The following is a 19,434-nucleotide window of genomic DNA, read 5'->3' on the forward strand; positions in this document are numbered from 1 at the left end:
AGAGGGAAAGAGGGAGAGAGGGGGAGGGAGAGAGGGAGGGAGAGAGAGAGAGAGGGAGAGGTCTGTCTGTCTGTCTGTGTAATTTCCTGTGGTAGATGAAAATCCGCGAAGTAGCGGCATTATATTTATTTTATTATTTATATATATTTAAGGCTTTATAAACCCTTCCCACACTGTTATGCCTCTCTCCTCTCTACTGTTGTGCCTCTCGCACAGTGAAGGCTGAACATGAGCACCAGTGACCCCCCGCGACCCAAAAAGGAAGAAACGGGTAAAAATAACTGATGGATGGATAAATAATTTTAAATTATTTAGCACCTGGTAAACCTGTTGGAACCTGTTGTTCCTGTGTGCAGCCCACACTGCAAGAGAAGCTTCTTTGTGCAGCATGTTATATATCCGCTGCAGCACGGAGAAGTGGGCGTGGCCAAGAGGCAGGCAGATGGCAGAGTGCAGCTGAGACAGAGAGCTGAAATCATTACTACTTTGCGGTTTTTCACTTATCGCAGGTCTTCAGGGTACAGATCCCCTGCGTTAAACGAGGGACTACTGTATTGGTATTGCAATGATGATTGAATTGAATTGAATGATCAATTATCTCTATTGTGCAGCCCTAATATACCAATACACTAGTTTAAAAGAGTTTATGGACATTAATTTCAATTCATTTATTTATATAGTGCCAAGTCACAACAGAAGTTGTCTCAGGGTACAAAAACAAAAACATTGTACAAAACCATTCACATACATTATAAAAGCCAATTACTAAAAGTTCTCTATCTACAGAAGTCAGCAGATTGCATTGAATCTTCACATTGTTGCAGTCTCCCATTCTGAGTAAGCACAAAGGCAACAGTGGAAAGGAAAAACTCCCTTTTAACAGGAAGAAACCTCCAGCAGAACCAGAATCAGGACATGCATCCATCTGGTTCGACTGGCTGGGTGTGAGAATTCAAAACCAAAATATTTATCAAGGTTGTACATTTTAAGTAAAAACACTGAATTTGCCTAGTAATTATTAGATTATCCGTTGAGTTACAGATTAATGTTCTAGTCCACTTCTATCAGTTTTGTCTAATCCCCCACCTATCAGTCAACTTTACAAACTGAAAACAATGTGTGCTTATTATGGCATTTGCTCATGCAAGGCTAATTAATACAGCACAACACACTGTGAGAGCAGAGAAAACAGTCTTAATGAGAGCTAATCTCAGCCACTGCGTCATGTTGCCTGGTTCATATTTTTGCTAAGAAATTAATCAAAGGTCACTTGACTTGCTCTAAGTCCTGAAAACCCCTCTAATGAAACAGAGACTTGTTCTACTGCTAAACCTGCTAGCGTTTTAAATTTTTATTTTCATTTGTCCATTGGATCAACTTGGAGTGGAGATGCTCATCTGTCTGTAAACCTGAACTCACTCGTGACCATATTTTCCATCTTTTAATCTTTTCAAAATAAACTACAATGGCAGAAACGGACTCCGAGGATACTTCCAAGTTTTTTTCGTTCTTTTTCCTGGGAAGGGTGGGTGATAAGTGTTCTGATGAATTAAAGCTTTGTTAGGAAGCAACTTTGCTAACCACTACCAGGTACCAGTGTAAACAAACAAACAAATAAAATAGACGTCCATTATGGTCTTGCTAATTGACCCATTTTAATTTAGCAACAGCATTCAGTTGAAAATAAGAAAATAGTTGCTGCTCACTGTAATAGAATATCAGTGCTATACTGGTCAGCAGTGTTGCTTTAGGTTTTGATGAAATAGAATTAAATACTGAATAATCCAAGACGTGTAAGGGAGACAAATAGGACTAGAGGTGTAAAGTCAAAAACTGATCAGCTGTTTTTTTTCTATAATAAACGTGTAGATTAGGTGTACAGGCTAAAGCAACAAGGCAACATGAAGTGCATTATACAATTAAAATAAACATTTGATAAAGTGCTAAAGAACAATAAAAGCATATAGAAAGATAAAAAGGTTAAAGAAAAAACAAATGCAAGCTCTCATTAAGAACTGAAATCAAATATAAATTTTATATTTTTTTTACTATAATGAAAGGCAGCAGTGAATAGGACGGTCTTCAACCTGGTTTTAAAGGAACCCACAGTCAGAGCTGTCCAGCAATTTTCTGAGAATTTGTTCCACGTATTTGGTGCATAAAAGCTGAAAGCAGCTTCGGCATGTTTGGTTCTGACTCTGGGGACAGAAAGCAGTTTTGATCCAGACGACCTCAAAGGTCTCGATGCGGCACAAGATCAGAGATATATTTTGGACCTAAACCATTTAATGCTTTATAAACCAGTCTAATGAGCCACGTTGTTTTGTTTTCTCTGCAAAAATGATCTAATCTAACAGTTTTTTGTTTTTTTTACAAACAAGGTTACTTTCTTTTAATGTCCTTAAATCACTTTCCGTCAGGCTTTGACAGAATGTGATATAACTTTCAGTCAAAAGCTGACAGAAAGTTATATCTCTTATGTTTGTTCATAATTTTGAACTTTATAAGCCATTTACTAATGGTATTTAGGTAATGTGGATCTCTGATTCTGTCTTTAAATTTAAAAGCTTTACAACAAATCTAGATTTAACTTTAAATAATTCAAACGGCAATAATCAAAAAATGAATCTTATTTTAAACCCAGAAGTCTGTATATACCGTATCTGTGTGTCTATGTTGGTGTGTGCGTTTAATCTCATATTCCTTAACAAACTAAAACATTTGTCAGATGTACGTCAGATGCACTTGTTTTGTTAACCCTAGCCTGATAAAGAACCAAACTGAAAGGTCAGAGGAACAATCTGAAAACACTAAAAGACATTTTGTTACTCTTTAAAAATGACTTCTTTTTTTTTTGCAATATATTGAAGCAGCATCATTTAAGACATGCATGGTGAGACAAAGACAATTATAAAATGGAACAAATCATGTACCAGAAATTACATGGAAGTTCTGGTGTATTCCAAATCTTACTTCTAACATACAAAGACCTCAACAACCTAGCTCCATCTTATATTACAGATCTTATTGTTCCATATTTTCCTAACAGAGCACTTTGCTCTCAGACTGCAGGCTTACTTGCGGTTCCTAGAGTTTCCAAAAGTAGACTGGGAGGAAGATCTTTCAGGTATCAGGCTCCTCTCTTGTGGAACCAACTTCTAGTTTCTGTCCATGAGGCTGACACACACTCCAATAAATTAATCATTGACTTAACATGTTTTTTTCTTTTCAACAGTTTCCACAAAATTGTATTTTATTAGTTAAAAGCAAAAACATATAGAAATCTGACTTTATGACCTTGTGTTTAACTAAGATAAAATTAATGAATTAACCTAAATACTTCAAATCACTTCATATTGACAAAAGAGAAGTTAGTTAAACTAACTATACTTTTTTGTGTTAGTTTGACAAAGTAAACATTCTTTCTGTGAACATATTTTGCTTTTTTAAATAAATTACGTTACCTTAACTTAAACCCAGCCGGTCGAAGCAGTTGGCCGCTTGTCCTGAGCCTGCTTCTGCTAAAGGTTTCTTCCTCAGGAGGGAGTTTTTCCTTTCCACTGTCACCTTCATGCTTGCTCAATATGAGAGTCTGTGATGGAGTTAAACTCAAAGCAGTCTGCTCCTCAGATAAATAATGTTATTAACTGACTTTTTACATATATGAATATTTCTGTTCATTGCCCTGAGATGACTTCTGTTGTGACTTGGCATTAAATAAATAAACTGAATTGAATTGAATTGTTGTGTCTTTGACAGTGAATTTTACTATATAATGGTAAATAACAGCAAGACTGAAAAGAAGTTACAATAAAAACATGCAAATGCATTAATACAATCTGCATAAATGATCAACAAAGGCTAGTAAGCATAGTTTTAACCTTGAAATAGCATAATGGTGATAGTAGAAATATGATTATAAAAATGACAAAGACATATCACATTAAATATTCCAATAAAGTTAAAAACCTCTGTGATTAAACACTTATCTGGGTGTGGACTTGCATGGTTGGAATTGGGAGTTTTACGGCACTTTACTGTTTGCATTTTCTGTTTTCCAGTGCAACCATTAAGTTTTTGTCAGTTTTTCTAAAAATATTTACATATTTCTTTTCCTCTGTGCCTCTTTTCGTCATTTCTTCATTTTTCTCTGTTTTAAAGGTGAGCAGCCATTCAGAGCCTTCCTCCCAGTCCCTGAGCCTCCAACAACCATCCCAGCCTCCTCTGCCTCCCCCTCCTCCCCCGCAGCCTCAGTTTGGGTTATCTGTCCCGGAGTCACGGGACAAGCTGCTCTGTTTCTCAGACTTCGAGGACCTCAGCGCTTCTTTCCGCGGTCTTTACAAGTGCATCTTTGAGCAGCCCTTTTCACAGCCAGGTGGGTGTCAGCCCTCAGTGTGGATCATAAGAAAGAGTCTGTGTGAACAGGAAAACATTTTGTAAACCTCTTGTCAGGCTTCATGCTCATTGTTAACTGGCACGCTTAAACTCACATCGCAGTTCACACAATTTATCTGTTGCTTTCACAGGCAGCATTTCAGCATTAACCTCCACCAAACGCTACTCCTGCGCTGTTGTATTTAAATAAACAAACAACCCGTTGTTCCGCATATCTGCATTTTACGACTCGCACAGTCAAATGAGTAAAGGCAATTAAGAGTAAGACGCCAACAGGAGGAAAACATATTTAGCCGAGCAGAGAAAGGAGTTCTGCAGCTTTGATAGCAGCTAATTAGATTGCTTCTAAAGTTTGTGAAGCATCTCTCTAATTGCTTCCTGAAGCTTTCAGGTCACCAGGCCTCCTCCCTCTTGGAGCCAACCACCACCATTCCACCACCCCCTACTACCTTGTTCCTCTAACTTTACTCTCCCCACACACATCTGTGAATTTGCAACTGAGGAGACTGATGCGCTCTGTTGAGCTCCACTGCCTGGATTCACCGTCTGACAGGGTCGCCTTCAGTTTGTGGTTAGGGACGGGAAGAATAAAAACTGATCCAGTGAGAAGGATAGATGAGTACAAGACAAAAGTCGTCTCAAAACACTGATATAGATGGAAAATTATGATTTGACTCTTGAAGGAGGTTTTAACTGAGAGGTGAAGTAGGAAACAACTTGAGCAGTTTTGTTGACTCTTTAAGTTACAATGTTTTAGCAGCCCATTGTCTTTTTTATTTTATTATTTTTTCTTCTTTCAGTTGCTCCCTTCTTTAAGGGTCACCACAGCGAACTAACTCGCATGAAGACTTGGCAGTTGTTTTTATGCCGGATGTCCTTCCTGACGCAACCACAGACCACTGAGCTACCACAGCCCTCTGTGTGGAGCAGAGAGCTGCTATCTAGGTTGCCCAGGGGAGCAGATGATTGGGGTTAAAGGCCTTGCTCAAGGGCTCAGAGTGCGGCAAATGAGGGTGGAGACAAATGTGGGTGTTTCACCTTTCCCACCCACATTTTTCGCAAAGTTGAACTGACAACCTTCTAATCATAGCCCCACCCTCTCGAACCTCTGCGCCACCACTCCCCTAGCCCATTACCTTTTTATTTTTTTAGAACAAGTTCAAAACCCCTCAGTAAACTAGCTGGCTCAGGTGGTGTTGCCATGTCACAGCAGGACAAAACTACCTAAAAATGTCGCATTCAGAACTCATAAATTGGATGAAAGTAAAAACCCAGAGAAAAAACAAACAAACAAACAACAAAAAAGATAATTTTCAAAAACTAAAAGCTAAAAACATGCTGAACCTTTAGCTAAAATTAACTAAAGGTAGCAACAAAAAGTTTGATGTGTTTTTATAATGTATTTATACAAGGATTTTTTTAAATAATTACCTATTTTGAATAATATAAAGTTCAAAACAACCATAAGCCATTGCTCCCTTCTTGTGAACGAGCTCAACTTTTTGACCTACAGTAAAATACATGGAAAACAATTGTCTGAAAGCTGACTCAGCGTTTACATGATAAACCAGCTTATACGGTTTTGTAATGACAGAGACGAGAAACATTTACAGAACACATCTAACGGTATGTAGGAAAAGAACTGCTCCTAAAAACACTTGTAAGAAGGTAAAGGTGTGACAGCTCCCTTGTGGCAGCAGAAAAACTCAGCTTCATGATCATTTTGTTGTGATTTGTCTGAGCGAAAAGATAAAAAAAAGGATTCTTTACATCACTGTCAGCCTTTTCTTTCCTTTTGGGTAAAAAAAATTGGAAAATGGTAGATGAAAAATTAATTTAATACAAGGCTGTACTGCAGGATGGTAGTTTCTGAAAGGCCCCTGGAGCTCCATGTACTCCATGTTTGTTTGTGTTTGAAATGAAGGTAGATCTGTTTTATTTTGAAGGTTTTCAAGCATGACACGGTCTATTATCAAAACTAAAATTCATTCATTTGCATTGCAGTGTCACTTATTAAAGTGAATCTGTTTATTTTACAATTGATAGTTTAAGTAAAAGTAAGAAAATGTTAAATTTAATTTGCCCTGCTGTTCATCTTTTCATAGTTTGACACTGTGGGTGTATAGGCATGAGTCAGGAGCAAAACAGTAACACTCTGAAGTTATTAGTTTCTGTGCTCATCTGATTGTTTATTTTCTTGCATCTTTTTTTAAATTGTTATTTTTATTTTTGGGCAGGCTTGATGAACATGTCGAGTGACTCCAGTCAGGCTCGGACCACTTGCTCCTACCAGCACTCTCCTAGTGCAGGAAGCAGCAGCGCCCACCACCACCAACACAACCACGGCCAGACGTCGCACCACGCTCACCACCCTCACCTGTCCCCTCACCGGCACCAGGTGCACGGCCAGCACCAGCAGCACCCTTCTCTGTCCCACCAGAGTCACGGAGTTCAGACCCGCTCTACAACAGGTAATACAAATAGCAGTTGTGCTTTGATTCTGGTTTAATCAGAATTCCTGTTAATAAATTATAAAACTTTACATTTCTGACTCTGATTTTAAATGATTCAGATTTTATCAGACATGAACAAACAAAACAAAAGAATACCAGCAGATGGAAATGAAAAGTAAATAGGCTGATTTACTACAACATTAGATTCTGGGTCTGCATAACTCAACTACAAAGATAAACTTGTGCAAATTCAAATAATTTTAAATGTATTATTCAATGCAGCTTTATTTATATACAGTAGCGCTGTTCAAACTCCAATGAAACTCTAAAGTGCAGAAGAAATGAAACATCACTTAAAAACAAACGAGCTTTGAAATACCACAATTTAAAATTAAGAATTAAGAAAATATATATACAGTAAGATTAGTAATGGAATGGAAAAAATAGATGTATACAGAAAAAATACAAGTTAGTACAAATTAGAGCAAAAAAGTTAAAAATAAACTGTAGGTGCCGAGGGCAGTGCTTTGCCACTTTTGTCTTTAACAAAGTTTTTCAGGACTCAGCATTTTTAATTTTCAGAAAATGCCATTTCTGTAGTTATTATCGCATCTAACACTGATAGACATGTAACAGCCATGTTATAAATTGGCCAGACTATTTATTTATGTATTTATTTTTAAAATTTTTGCAAATGCTTACCTGTATAGTTGGCTAATCTCCAGTCTAATCAAAATTTCTGATTTTATCTATGATACTCTCTTAGTCTTAGCTTATTTAGCTAATAAGACCTAGAGCAAATATTTTCCAATGATTAAAAAAAATAATCCCCATACATACAGTAAATGCATTATGCACAGCGTGATAAGTATAGAGTTGTCTGGGCTTTCCCTCAACAATCAAAACTTCTGTGTAAACAAATGCCACAGTGGTCACGTACTGTCTGCCCGGTGGCCAAATCAGGCCCATGGGAACCCCCGTTTGAGAGCTACTGGTTCACTAATCATCAGTGAAACTGTTCTTCTAAATCACCTCTATGTGACAGGGCTCTCTTGTACACGAGTCCTTGTGGCTCCATGAGACTAACCTGTATAAATAAAGGTTGAACGAATGAATAACATAATTAACTATTTTCACTGAATTCAAAATTTTGTCACATTTAATCACACACACACACCTGTAACAAGTTACAAATCTGTCCCTAGCTTTTAGAAAAAGACACTCCTTACGTTGTAGTTTTCCAGTAATAGTTGGAAATGAAATGGTTGACTACTTTGGCATCATTTTGTGGTGTCGTTTTGTTTGTAGTGGCACCCCAGTGTTCAACTTGGAATAGCTCCACTCCAGCATATTGTTGAGGGGAAAAAAATCACACTGTTTCTGAGTTTTGACGAGCTGAACGGCTTCACAATCCATGAAACTTGATTACTGTACTATTCTCCTTCACATCATAATTCACAAAGACTAAACACAAGCATCAGAGCAGATACATGCTATAACACTCATTTAGTTTACTGTAATATTCTAGTTTTACAGCTTTAACTTGTTAACGAACTGCTTTAAATATGCACAGTAAAATATTACATAACTACTGCGCACTAGCAGTGGATGTAACATCATGCAGTGTGTTGGAGCCTCATTGACAAAGTGTTCATATTTCTTCCATTCTGTTAACACACTATATATAATGTTATGATTAGGACTTTTGGGCCTTGGTGCTCAATATACCTAATTACAGGTATACCGATGTATCTGATTCTGTTGGAAAAACACCAACGGATTTTGTTCAGTGAAGCAGTACAGCACAATCAATGCTTCTACATCTGCTAATTCCCAAAGCTACACTGTTGTAAAGAGTCCATCCAGCACATAAACCCATATGTGCACTGATATATTACATTTATAACATATTATTTTCCCCATCAGGTCCCAGAATACAGCATCTAATATTGTGAAGCTGGGTGAATACAAATCTTCACCAAGGATTCTCCTGCTCATGTTGCCAGTCGGTCCCTTTTTTCCTTCCTTTTGTACATCCTTGCAACATTATTTATGTTGGTTGTATTTCTCTTAACCCAGCTGATGTTTAATTAAATCAGTCCCTCTTTAAGTGATGTACTGCTTAAGAAAAGTACATAATTATACCCCCCCCCCCCCAAAAAAAAAACAAACAAAAAAACACTTATTTTTTCTCTCCAATACAAATTTGTTTCTTCAGTTTCTCCCATGGGACCTCATACCACCTTGTGGCTGTTTGCAAAATAGACAGAGTACATAATTTGCAAAATAGAGTACATAACATCCTAATATCTCCATCTCTGCCACCTTCAACTCTGCATCCTGTTTTCTTTGTTGTCGGGGCAGTTTATCACTCTTTCACTCATCCACTCATTTGCTTTTGCTGTCTTGCTGAATTCTAAGAGTTTGCAACTAAGCAACCAGTGAGCAGTGAGCCCTATGGACATGTTTCACACAGACATTTTATTTGAAAAATCATGGCCTAGATTTGCATGCAAGGCACTCACAACTGAATTCTAGGCTGTGCACATTATTTTGTTGCCCCCCATCGTACCAAACATACCATAGTCCATACCATACCAAAAATACCATACTGTACTGTACCATACCATACCATACCAAACATACCATACCATACCATACCAAACATACCACAGTCCATACCATACCATACCAAACATACCATAGTCCATACCATACCAAACATACCATAGTCCATACCATACCAAAAATACCATACTGTACTGTACCGTACCTTACCATACCATACCATACCAAACATACCATAGTCCATACCATACCAAAAATACCATACTGTACTGTACCATACCATACCGTACTATACCATACCATACCATACCATACCAAACATACCATACCATACCATATCAACTTTATTTATAGAGCACTTCAAACACCCACAGGACCAAAGTGCTGTACACATAATAAAACAATCATACAGTCAAATAATAAAGAATGATTAAAATAATTAAAAGTCAACATTACAGATGGTTTCAAAGGCCAGAGAGAAGAGATGGGTTTTAAGAATGGATTTAAAAACGGACAAGGAAGAGGCCTGTCTGATGTGACAGCCAACATGGCAGCCACCCGTTGTTTATGATTTAATCTACTGGAGAAAACTTTTGAAATAAAGATAGATTTGCACAAATTTTTAAATAAATAATATTCATCATCTGTGAGGATTTTAAACCTAGTTGTATTCACAAAAATTTTTGTCATAGAGTGCCCATGCCAGTGTCATATGCAACGCTAGCTCCCTTGAGTTTGAAAATAATTAAATTAGATAGGATTTAAGATGTCACAATAGTTCTGACTCTTGAGAGAAAAATAGTGGCACAAATCTTTTAATTATATTCAAAATTTAAATGACAAAACTGTGAGTCTCAGAACTTGCTTGGGAAATCTGAGAACCTCAATAAAAGTTTTAAGACATTTTGGAGACTCCTTCACAAATTCCATATGCCAACTAGACACCAGCAGCTGCAGCCCAGTGAGGTAATACCATTGGTGCCACCATTTCTAAATCATACATCATAGCAGGTCCCACTACCATCTTACAAATCCTTATGTTCACTTCCACAGCTATCTTTCTGACACAAATTACTTCAGATACTCATCTTCTCCCTGTCTGCACTCTCTTCTTTTCAGGGCACACCTCCACTTCTCCAGGCTCTCTTCCACTTGCTCCCTGCTCTCACTATGTCACAATCACAGATCACGTGTCATCAGCAAACACAATAAACTATTGGGAGCACTGTCTGATCTCACCTAAAAACCAAACACTGACTTTAAAAATATTAATTCACATCTTTAAATTGATTGGCATTACTTTGTTTCAACATTTTAGAAAACGACAAACTTATTGCTAAATATTAGAAAAAGCATATCTCTATTAATTCAAGGCAAACGTGGCTCAATAAGCTTTATTTTCTTTTATTATAATTCAATTGCTCAAACAGTACTGAGAAAAGCCTGGTCATCCAATATTACCAAGTCAGTATCTAAGTGGAGCACGTGTGTAACAGCGTTCTAAAAAAATTAAAACTTTGAACTTGCATATCTACCAAAACAAAGCATGGACGTGAGGAAAACGATTGGAAGGATAAGAAAGTAAAAATGAAAAACTTTCAGTTCACTCACAGTGCCACTTGGTATGCTCACATTTAAATGCAGCATATGCACATTAGAAAAGCTTTAATTTGGTTAATATTTTAAGTAAATTTATGCAAATAATTATAATCTGATGTTTTTAATGAACATTTTACTTTAAACCTCTTAAGACATTCAAATAAAAAACATTACTTTTAGTGCTTCGGGGTAAAATTTCGTCCATTAATTCCCTTTAAAGCTGTCAAGCTGAAGTTTACATGTGACAGTTTGTCACTGAAGTTATCACCATTTTATCTGTGAAGCTCTTTGGTTAATTGTTTTGATCATTTGTGGTCAAAAGGTACATTTCCTAAAATGTTGCTCTTGGGGATGAAGCTTACCATACCATACCACTTTATTTATAAAGCACTTAAAACAGCTACAAGGCCAACCAAAGTGCTGTACAGACAAAACAACAGGTAACACACCAAGCAAAATACAAAATGAGGTAAATCAGAATATAGACAAAAAATGATGCAGATAATGACGACAAGCCAGTGTGGAGCATACAGGATCAAAACACAGATCATCTGGTGTTGAAAGCTACTGAATAGTAGTGAGTTTTTAAACGGGACTTGAAAACTGAGAGGGAGGGGGCCTGTCTGACAAGCAGAGATAACTCGTTCCAGAGTCTTGGTCCTGCTACAGAGAAGGCCCTGTCACCTCTCCGCTTAAGACGAGTTCCTGGAACTGTGAGGAGCAACTGGTCCGCTGACCTCAGGGAGCATGGTGGGACATACGGTTGTAGCAGATCAGAGAGATGGGGGGGCGGGGGCGGGGGGAGAGAACACTATTCAGTGATTTGTAGACATACATGAGTATTTTGAACTGGATTCGAAAGTGAACCGGTAGCCAGTGCAGGGAGGCCAAAACTGGTGTAATGTGCTCTCTTTTGCCTGTACTGGTTAAAAATCGGGCTGCTGCATTCTGGACCAGTTGTAGTCGTGCAATGGAGGTCTGACTGATACCAAACAGGAGTGAATTGCAGTAATCAAGCCTAGATGTAATGAATGCATGTATTACTGTCTCCAGGTTCTTTTTGGACAATATGGCCTTCAGTTTAGACAGCCGCCTCAGTTGGATGAAGCATGATTTAACGATCATGCTTACATGATTGTTAAGCTTCAGGGAAGGGTCCATTATCACGCCCAGATTCTCATTCACTGCGTTAGGTCGTTCAAAGATGTGATTGAATGTTTACCTAAAAATATTTTTTTGTTGTTTTTCAGGCATTTCATCCGACTGGTACCCCAACCTGGACTGGCTGAAAGAGAGCTGCCGCATTGCTACCAGCTACAACTGGGCTGATGTGGATCTCTCCCCATTTCAAGGTTGCACATAGACACACAACAGAACTTATTTCATCCTTGGGTCCATCTTAGATACTGGCTGATAAAGCTATTCTTTGTCATCACAAAGAAAGTCAATCATATGTTTTGAATGTTCTTTGATCAAACCGTTATGATTCCACCTTTATGAGCACTCACCTTTGAAAAATACCCGTTGTTGTTACTGTCCCTGACCAATAAAAAGCATTGTCCTGCATCAGACACGTTGCCACTTTTTCTTGTGGCTCACACACAAACACGCACACACAGACTGTCTCGCACCCTCCCCAATTGTTTGATGTGAATAATCCAATTAGGTCTTGACTCCCTAACAGCCTATTATCGTGGTCAGTGCACAAAGCAGGCTACAGCCACACACAGCTGTTGAAGAAAGCTGGTCCTGTAACGCAGGCTGCTGCTGGCTCTTTCTCTTTTTGTTCTTTTATTTTTGCGGGGTTTGCAATGCTTTACTTCCCCTCACGCCACCGTCCTCCACTGTTTGTGGCTCGCCTCCAAACAGCAGGTTACAGAGCTTCTGTCACCCACAAACAGAAAGGGCTTCAATGTAATGAAGGGAAACTAGTAGACGATATTCTTTTAGCTGTGTATATGTTTTAATAAGCAATTGTAAAAAAAAAAAAAAAAGAAGTTGAGGTTCATTGTTGGCCAATTTTTGGCTTGCAATTGAATTGTCACATTAGTGACAGTAAACCATTAATCATTTCATTGTATGTGACCTCAGCTGTAGATTGTGTATTTTTATTTGGCTGATCTCAAGCTCAAGTATCTTTATTGTCATTCACATCACATGTGGTACATGAGGTGGAACGAGATTGTGTACTCACAGTCCCAGTTGCATCCAAAATAGCAACAATATAAAGTATAAAAAGAAACAGTATATAAGGATCTAAAAAAGATCCTTATATACTGAAAAAAGAGTATATAAAGATATAAACTAAGATATACACTAAATGATCGTTAAACAATACGATAAAAGGTCTAAGATATACACTAAACACTAATAATGTAAGATAATATTGTATATTAAACAGCAGCCCGAAAAATGAGTCTGTAGTGAAACATGAATCTGTAAACTGTGAGTTTATGTTCATTAAAACATTTATATTTGGTCTAAAAATGATCATGAATAAGTTAAGATGGTTTGTGTCTAGTCTGAAATAAATGAAATTGGACTTGTTACACTCAGTCATCATGCAGCTTGACAGAGTTTGAGTAGTTCTTTGGTATAGAGGGTTAAACTTGAGGAAATAAAGGTTTGTGTTAAGTTTTCTATGCATTAAACAAGAAATTTCATGGCTTCAAAACTATTAAACATAAATACTGAGCTAAGTGTTTAAAGTGAAAAGATAAACAACTACAAAAAAAACTAGATTTATACTAAAATCGGGAACATAGGTTAATTTTTATTGATGTTTTAGTGCAGACAAATGGAAAACAGCTAGTAAGAGTATTAGGTATTAGGAAGTAGGAATAGTAGTACAAGTAGTAAGTACAGGCATTTTATACCCTTCCCACACTCTTGCAATATTCTAAACAATGTTTCTAAACTCTAAACGCTGTAAAAGAGCACAGAAGGTCATGATTTCAGCTTCCTGCCTCCTGCTGAATCTCAGCCACGCCCACTTCTCTGCTCTACACAGAGAGCAGCTCATCAGCTGCAGAAGTTATCCCACAGCTGTGGGCTGCACAAATGTGCTAAATAATTTTAAATAATTTATTTTAAATAAAAATCCCATGCCAATCGTGTGACCGACCCATCCATCAATCAGCCATTGTGTGTCATGTCTAATCTTACGTTGAAAAACCGTGATAGAGCGTGTCCACAAAAAACGAACCGCGAAGTATTGAGGGACTACTGTACAAAAAAAAACTTTTCAGTTTTTTGTGGCACATAAGATAAATTCTAGGCCATTGAGTGACTGTAACGTCTCAAACTATTTTTTGTCTCCTCAGGTCTAAAGGAGTGTATGAGGCAAGCTGAGATCAACAACTGGACTTTGGATGCCGCTCAGATGGCCGACCTGTGTTCCTCGATTAACCAGTTCTTCACTGCCACAGGAGTCATCCCTCCTCAGGGTGCCTCCCACTCTCAGCCTCAAGTCCAACACGGTGCAGCAGCGTCAGCGCCGCAGCGTCCACCTCAACCACACGGGGCCATGCACCCAAAACCCAACCACCACAATCAGCACGGGCAGCACAACCAACACATCGGCACCGGTCAGTCCAATAAAAAAAAAAAAACAGCACTAATTGACTGTTATTAAATAAAATTCCAGCTTAGCTCACACCTAGAAGGTGATTTTTTGTTTTCCAATTAAAGATAAGAAAGAAGAAGGAAATAAAGCAAAAAACTGAACTTAGTAACGGTAGTAAGCAAAAAATCAGACAAGGTGTTTCAAAAGATTAAAACACTGAAGTATTTGTGTTTTTATTTTTTTTTTTTTTTTTAAAGTTGGCATTCGGTGTAATTTTCAGGGCCTGTTTTGTTGTAATAAATGCTTGAGTTAAGGGTGAATATTTTATTTTTGCTCAATATGCCATCCTTTTATATGTTTTGCACAGGAATTCAAAGAAGTTGTCAGTTTTACAGCCATTTAACTGACGACATGACAGTGATAGTGGAGCTTTCATCACTGAAGTGTCCTCTGATCCGCAACAGATTCTGGACTGTTTATCTGGCTTAGCATAAGATGGCTGCATGATGTGTGTGTGTGATCTATGATAACAGTTTGTGCTCTGCGAAGACAAATGTGTGAAAGTCGTGAAACTAATCCGACAGTTAGTCACTGCCCTTTTCTCTGTTCTCTCACAGGGAACATGTACATGGACTCGAGACAGAACATTTCTCCTTTAATGGGTCCACCCGGATATCCTCACATACCTCCAATAAGCACCACGGTACCCAACATGACAGGTGACTGCTCCTACGGGTCAGGGGAATGTGATAAAATACATAAAGATGTCCTAGCAGATGTTGCAGAAAATATAGTTTAAAGCAGGGGTGCCCAATACGTCTGTCATGATCAACCTACTGGTCGATTGCAAAGGTATTATGGGTAGATCGCATGGCATTAAAAAAATAGACGTCAGCCTATCATCCATCCTCACTATGAAATTTGTCACTTGATTGACATACAGGGCAGCCAGCCTGAGGCTTGTTTACACGACGTGAAACGTTCGGCAGTTCATTTACACGACAAACAGCCCTCATTCTCTCTGAAATTTAAGGTTTCTGAATGGAGATTTTCGAGGGGACCCTCCCCCTCACTGAGGTCTGAAATGCTCTGCTAGTGTGAAATCGCACATGTACAGTACAGGCAGCTGTAGTCCAAAGTGTTTCTGCACTAACAAGAGTTATAATAAATGGCAGAGAGCAGAGTTTTTTTTTATGCTACGCACCCTTTTTCAACATGTAGGAGCAAAACTAATGAAATCCAGTTACAAAGAGATGTTGGTGTGTTCATCAGTTTGGACATAACTGTCATGCAGACGCTGTATGTGCAATAAATGCAGCTGAGTCCTGCATCAGGGTTGCCAGATAAATTTTAGAATGTCTTATTTACCCCCTTCTTTTCTGTGCACATGTTCAACAAACGCAACACAAAGCTCATCTTAGAATATCTTTATTCAGCACATATGACAGGTTAGGTCAAAATACTATAATTTTAAAGCCACAGTACTATAGTTCATAATTTCTTATCTGGCAACCCGACTGACATGGAAACTACAGTGTTTTCGTGTAAACTCGCTCATTGAAAAAGCACTAACGTTTCCAGAGATTGCTCTTATGTAAACAGGACCTTTTAGTAGGTAGATCACTTTGACTTGGTCATCTTAAAAGGAGCTTGCATGCTGAAAAGTGTGGGAACCCCTGGTTTAAATGGGTAGTTCTGATCTATTGAAGTGGGTTTCTGTGGAAGGTTAAGAACAATATCTTACTTAAACATTTTTTACGTACAGGTCATCACAACCAGTTGAACCACCACCAGCAACACGGACTGCCTCCAGGACACTTTCAGGTGAGACGCATGCTCGCTGCTGATGACATCCAGGATGACTTTGACTGGGACTCCATTGTCTAAATGGAGAGAGGGATCTGAAACAGAAGGAGGCAGTAGAGGCTCTGTGGGACCATCTTCTTATGGAGGTGTCCATCCTGCTTTGTCCACCTGTGTGAAGGAAAACAGATGACAATCCAACTGAGAACAAATGGAAAATAATTTTTAAAATCACGTTGGACTTCTTTTTTCTAATCTTGAGCGGCTGATGAATCTAAAGACAATCATTGTTTAAATTATTTTTTTTTTTTTGCTGTGTGGGACAAATCCAGGAGGGAAACACGATGTTAGAAGAGTTACAAGTTGCCAAAGTGTTGTATTTTCTGTGAATGTTTTTTTCTTTTTATCTTCAATGTGTTTCCTGCTGCAGCTCGTGTCCTGCGTCTGCAAAGATTCTCCACCCGGGAAAGAAATGAACTGGAGAAAAAAAAAAACTTTTCACTTCCTGCAAATCAGTTGCATTTCACGCCAAGCATGTCCAGCTATTTCAGCTTTTCTTCCTTATATTAGTTTCCTCACAATGCTTGTCGCTGGGCCTCTAAAGTGCAGTGATACTTAAAAAATGAGGGGGAGAAAGATTTATAAAGCTGAGGGTTGAATGAAGCGCCACCTGCTGGTTAAAAGCGGCACAACTCATTCATCTTGAAAATAATTATGTGCTACAGTCTGGTTTTCTTCTCTCTTTCATCTATCATGTTCAACTCAGTTTTTTTAGTTTGTTGCAGATATATTTATGCCATAATTTGAAGTGATGCAGTAGTTCATAGTTCCATGTTCTCAGGGTGGAATCCTCACATGCATCGTCACATCCGTGCCATTTCTATAAATATATGAGGTTAACTGTGTGCCGTGTGGTGCTGTCAGTGTTCAGATCCTGCTGGCTTTCAGTGAGCATCTTTTTTTACGGTTGTCAAAAAGGGACAAGATCTGTATTTATAAAATTTATAAGCTAAAGCTAATAAAATACTGCAAAATAAGCTTATGAGTACCCCTAACAACAGCCACAAATTAGGATAAAAACAAGACACAGGCCCAGTCTGGATTTTTTATGTTTAAAATTTTTAAATCAAGCTTCATTTGTTTGGTATATAATGTAGTTTAATTTCTATAATAAATTTAAATGTGACCAAGTAGAGTCAAGATTTCAAGATGCCTCATTTAGAGAGAAAAAGAGCAGATTTTGCACAACGCCAAGCTGGATAGCATCTAGATTAAGAAAAAAAAAGAAAAAATATATTATATTTGATTTCTTTGTTTAAAAAAAATAGCAAAGCAAAGACAAAATGCTTCTTTGTTTTGTTTATGGTGATGTTAATTTTGTCTGTGTAAAATTGTTGTCTCTGGTTTTCTTTAGCATACAAGTGTACAGCTTCATACAGCAAAAAAACAAACAAACAAAAAAAACAATCATATAAAACAAATGCCGTATTTTTTGGACTATAAGGCACACCGGATTATAAGGCACATTAAGCGAAACAAGTTTATTTTGACAGATTTTTGAGTGTCGTGTACCACATAAAATCAACTTGAGGTCAATAAGTACGACCAGAATTAATACATAAGGTGCACCGGATTATAAGGTTCACTGTCGATTTGAGGAAATTAAAGGGTTTTATGTGCACCTTATAGTCCGAAAAATACAGTATATTTCTTTCTATTAACACTTTAAGTTTGTATATTTTCTACTGTGAAATATAGACCTGAAAGTGTTATTTGATTTGGAGGATCTCTGTGATTTTATTTTATTTTTTTCAGGTGATCAAAACGTTTCATTGTAGAGCTAGAAAATAAGTTAAATACCTGTTCCCATTTGATGCTGTACTGCAGTGACCAGCATATGTATATCTTCTATGTTTGTGTGTCGTTGTCCTTGTAAATAAGTTTGTTACTCCTCTGTTTGCCCTTGAAAATCACAGACTGATTAAAAAAAAAAAGGAAACAGCAAGCAGAGGAGCTATTTTGTAATTTGACCTTCAGGATTTGCATCATGTACATATTTTCAGTATATCGTAAATAAGTGATTTGGAGGGGGGAAAAAATACTGGCATTAGCTTTATGTGTGTCATAAATATTCTGTGTGTGTGGAGGTTTAACTGTTCAAAAATCTGTCAAGTGTTTATTAAAATGCCATGAGCCATTTTTACTGCACTGCTGCAACTGCTGCCTTTGTTTCATCAGCTGTTCCCCTGTTTGATTAGCAGCTTCTGCAGATCTTACAGCATGATGTCGAACATGTTGTTGCGTTGCCTCTAAATTCAGCAGTCTGGTTAAAATGTTATTCTACAGGAGGAAACAAAACACAAGAAATGGTATGCATTATCCACGCTCATCGCTTGTTGTCCAACAGGTGTCAGCCAAGTGCTGTTTGCTTCCCTCTGTGTGAAACTTGCACAGTGTTCAAACTGTAGTAACCGATCCATTGCCTGATTTAAAAGCAGCAGACTCCTGCTCTGTTTATATACATGTACGTTGATACTCTTATTTGATATAACGGAGTCAAGCTTTAGAACATGATGTGTAAAGTTGTTACGTAGGGCTGGCATCACGTGAAGTTCTGTTGGAGCTGCTCCACATTTAGGGTGCAGGGTTACTAAAAGAAACCAAATGACCTGATATAATATTAATAACACATTACCGTACTTTCTGCCGTACACGTCGCAACGCCGTATAAGTCGCATCAGTCCAAATATGTCTAATGAAGTGGAAAGAAAACATAAGTCGCTTCGCCGCATAAGTCGTATCTATTACGCGTCACCGCTGACCAACCAGAAACATGGGCCGGTGTTGTGCCAGAAATCAATTGGCTACCAAATGGCAGCCACTGGAGGACTTTAGCAAGCAGTTAACAAGATTAACACTTAAAAACAATTATTTGTTTGCTCAAAATTATAGCAAATGCGTGTCTCAGTTGAACTTTTTCTTAATAAATGCACTTTAATGGTCAAATCAGCTGCATTTCAAAAATTGATTTGCGGCTGCGGGAACGAGCAG

General features: G+C 37.9%; 1 protein-coding gene across 1 annotated transcript in view; it reads left to right on the top strand.

Moving 5' to 3' along the window:
- LOC119417669 (forkhead box protein J3) overlaps positions 1 to 16,723 on the top strand; it is a 64,746-nt gene extending 48,023 nt beyond the window's left edge. Inside the window, exons 6-11 of the mRNA XM_037684927.1 lie at positions 4,162 to 4,375; positions 6,633 to 6,866; positions 12,266 to 12,367; positions 14,339 to 14,602; positions 15,198 to 15,299; positions 16,346 to 16,723. Coding sequence (XP_037540855.1) covers positions 4,162 to 4,375; positions 6,633 to 6,866; positions 12,266 to 12,367; positions 14,339 to 14,602; positions 15,198 to 15,299; positions 16,346 to 16,467 — 1,038 coding nt within the window. The 3' untranslated portion in view covers positions 16,468 to 16,723. The remainder of the gene's footprint in view (positions 1 to 4,161; positions 4,376 to 6,632; positions 6,867 to 12,265; positions 12,368 to 14,338; positions 14,603 to 15,197; positions 15,300 to 16,345) is intronic.
- The last annotated feature ends 2,711 nt before the right edge of the window (positions 16,724 to 19,434 follow it).

The sequence above is a fragment of the Nematolebias whitei genome, chromosome 11 (genome assembly GCF_014905685.2).
Source record: "Nematolebias whitei isolate Nwh7 chromosome 11, NemWhi1, whole genome shotgun sequence".
Taxonomy (NCBI): domain Eukaryota; kingdom Metazoa; phylum Chordata; class Actinopteri; order Cyprinodontiformes; family Rivulidae; genus Nematolebias; species Nematolebias whitei.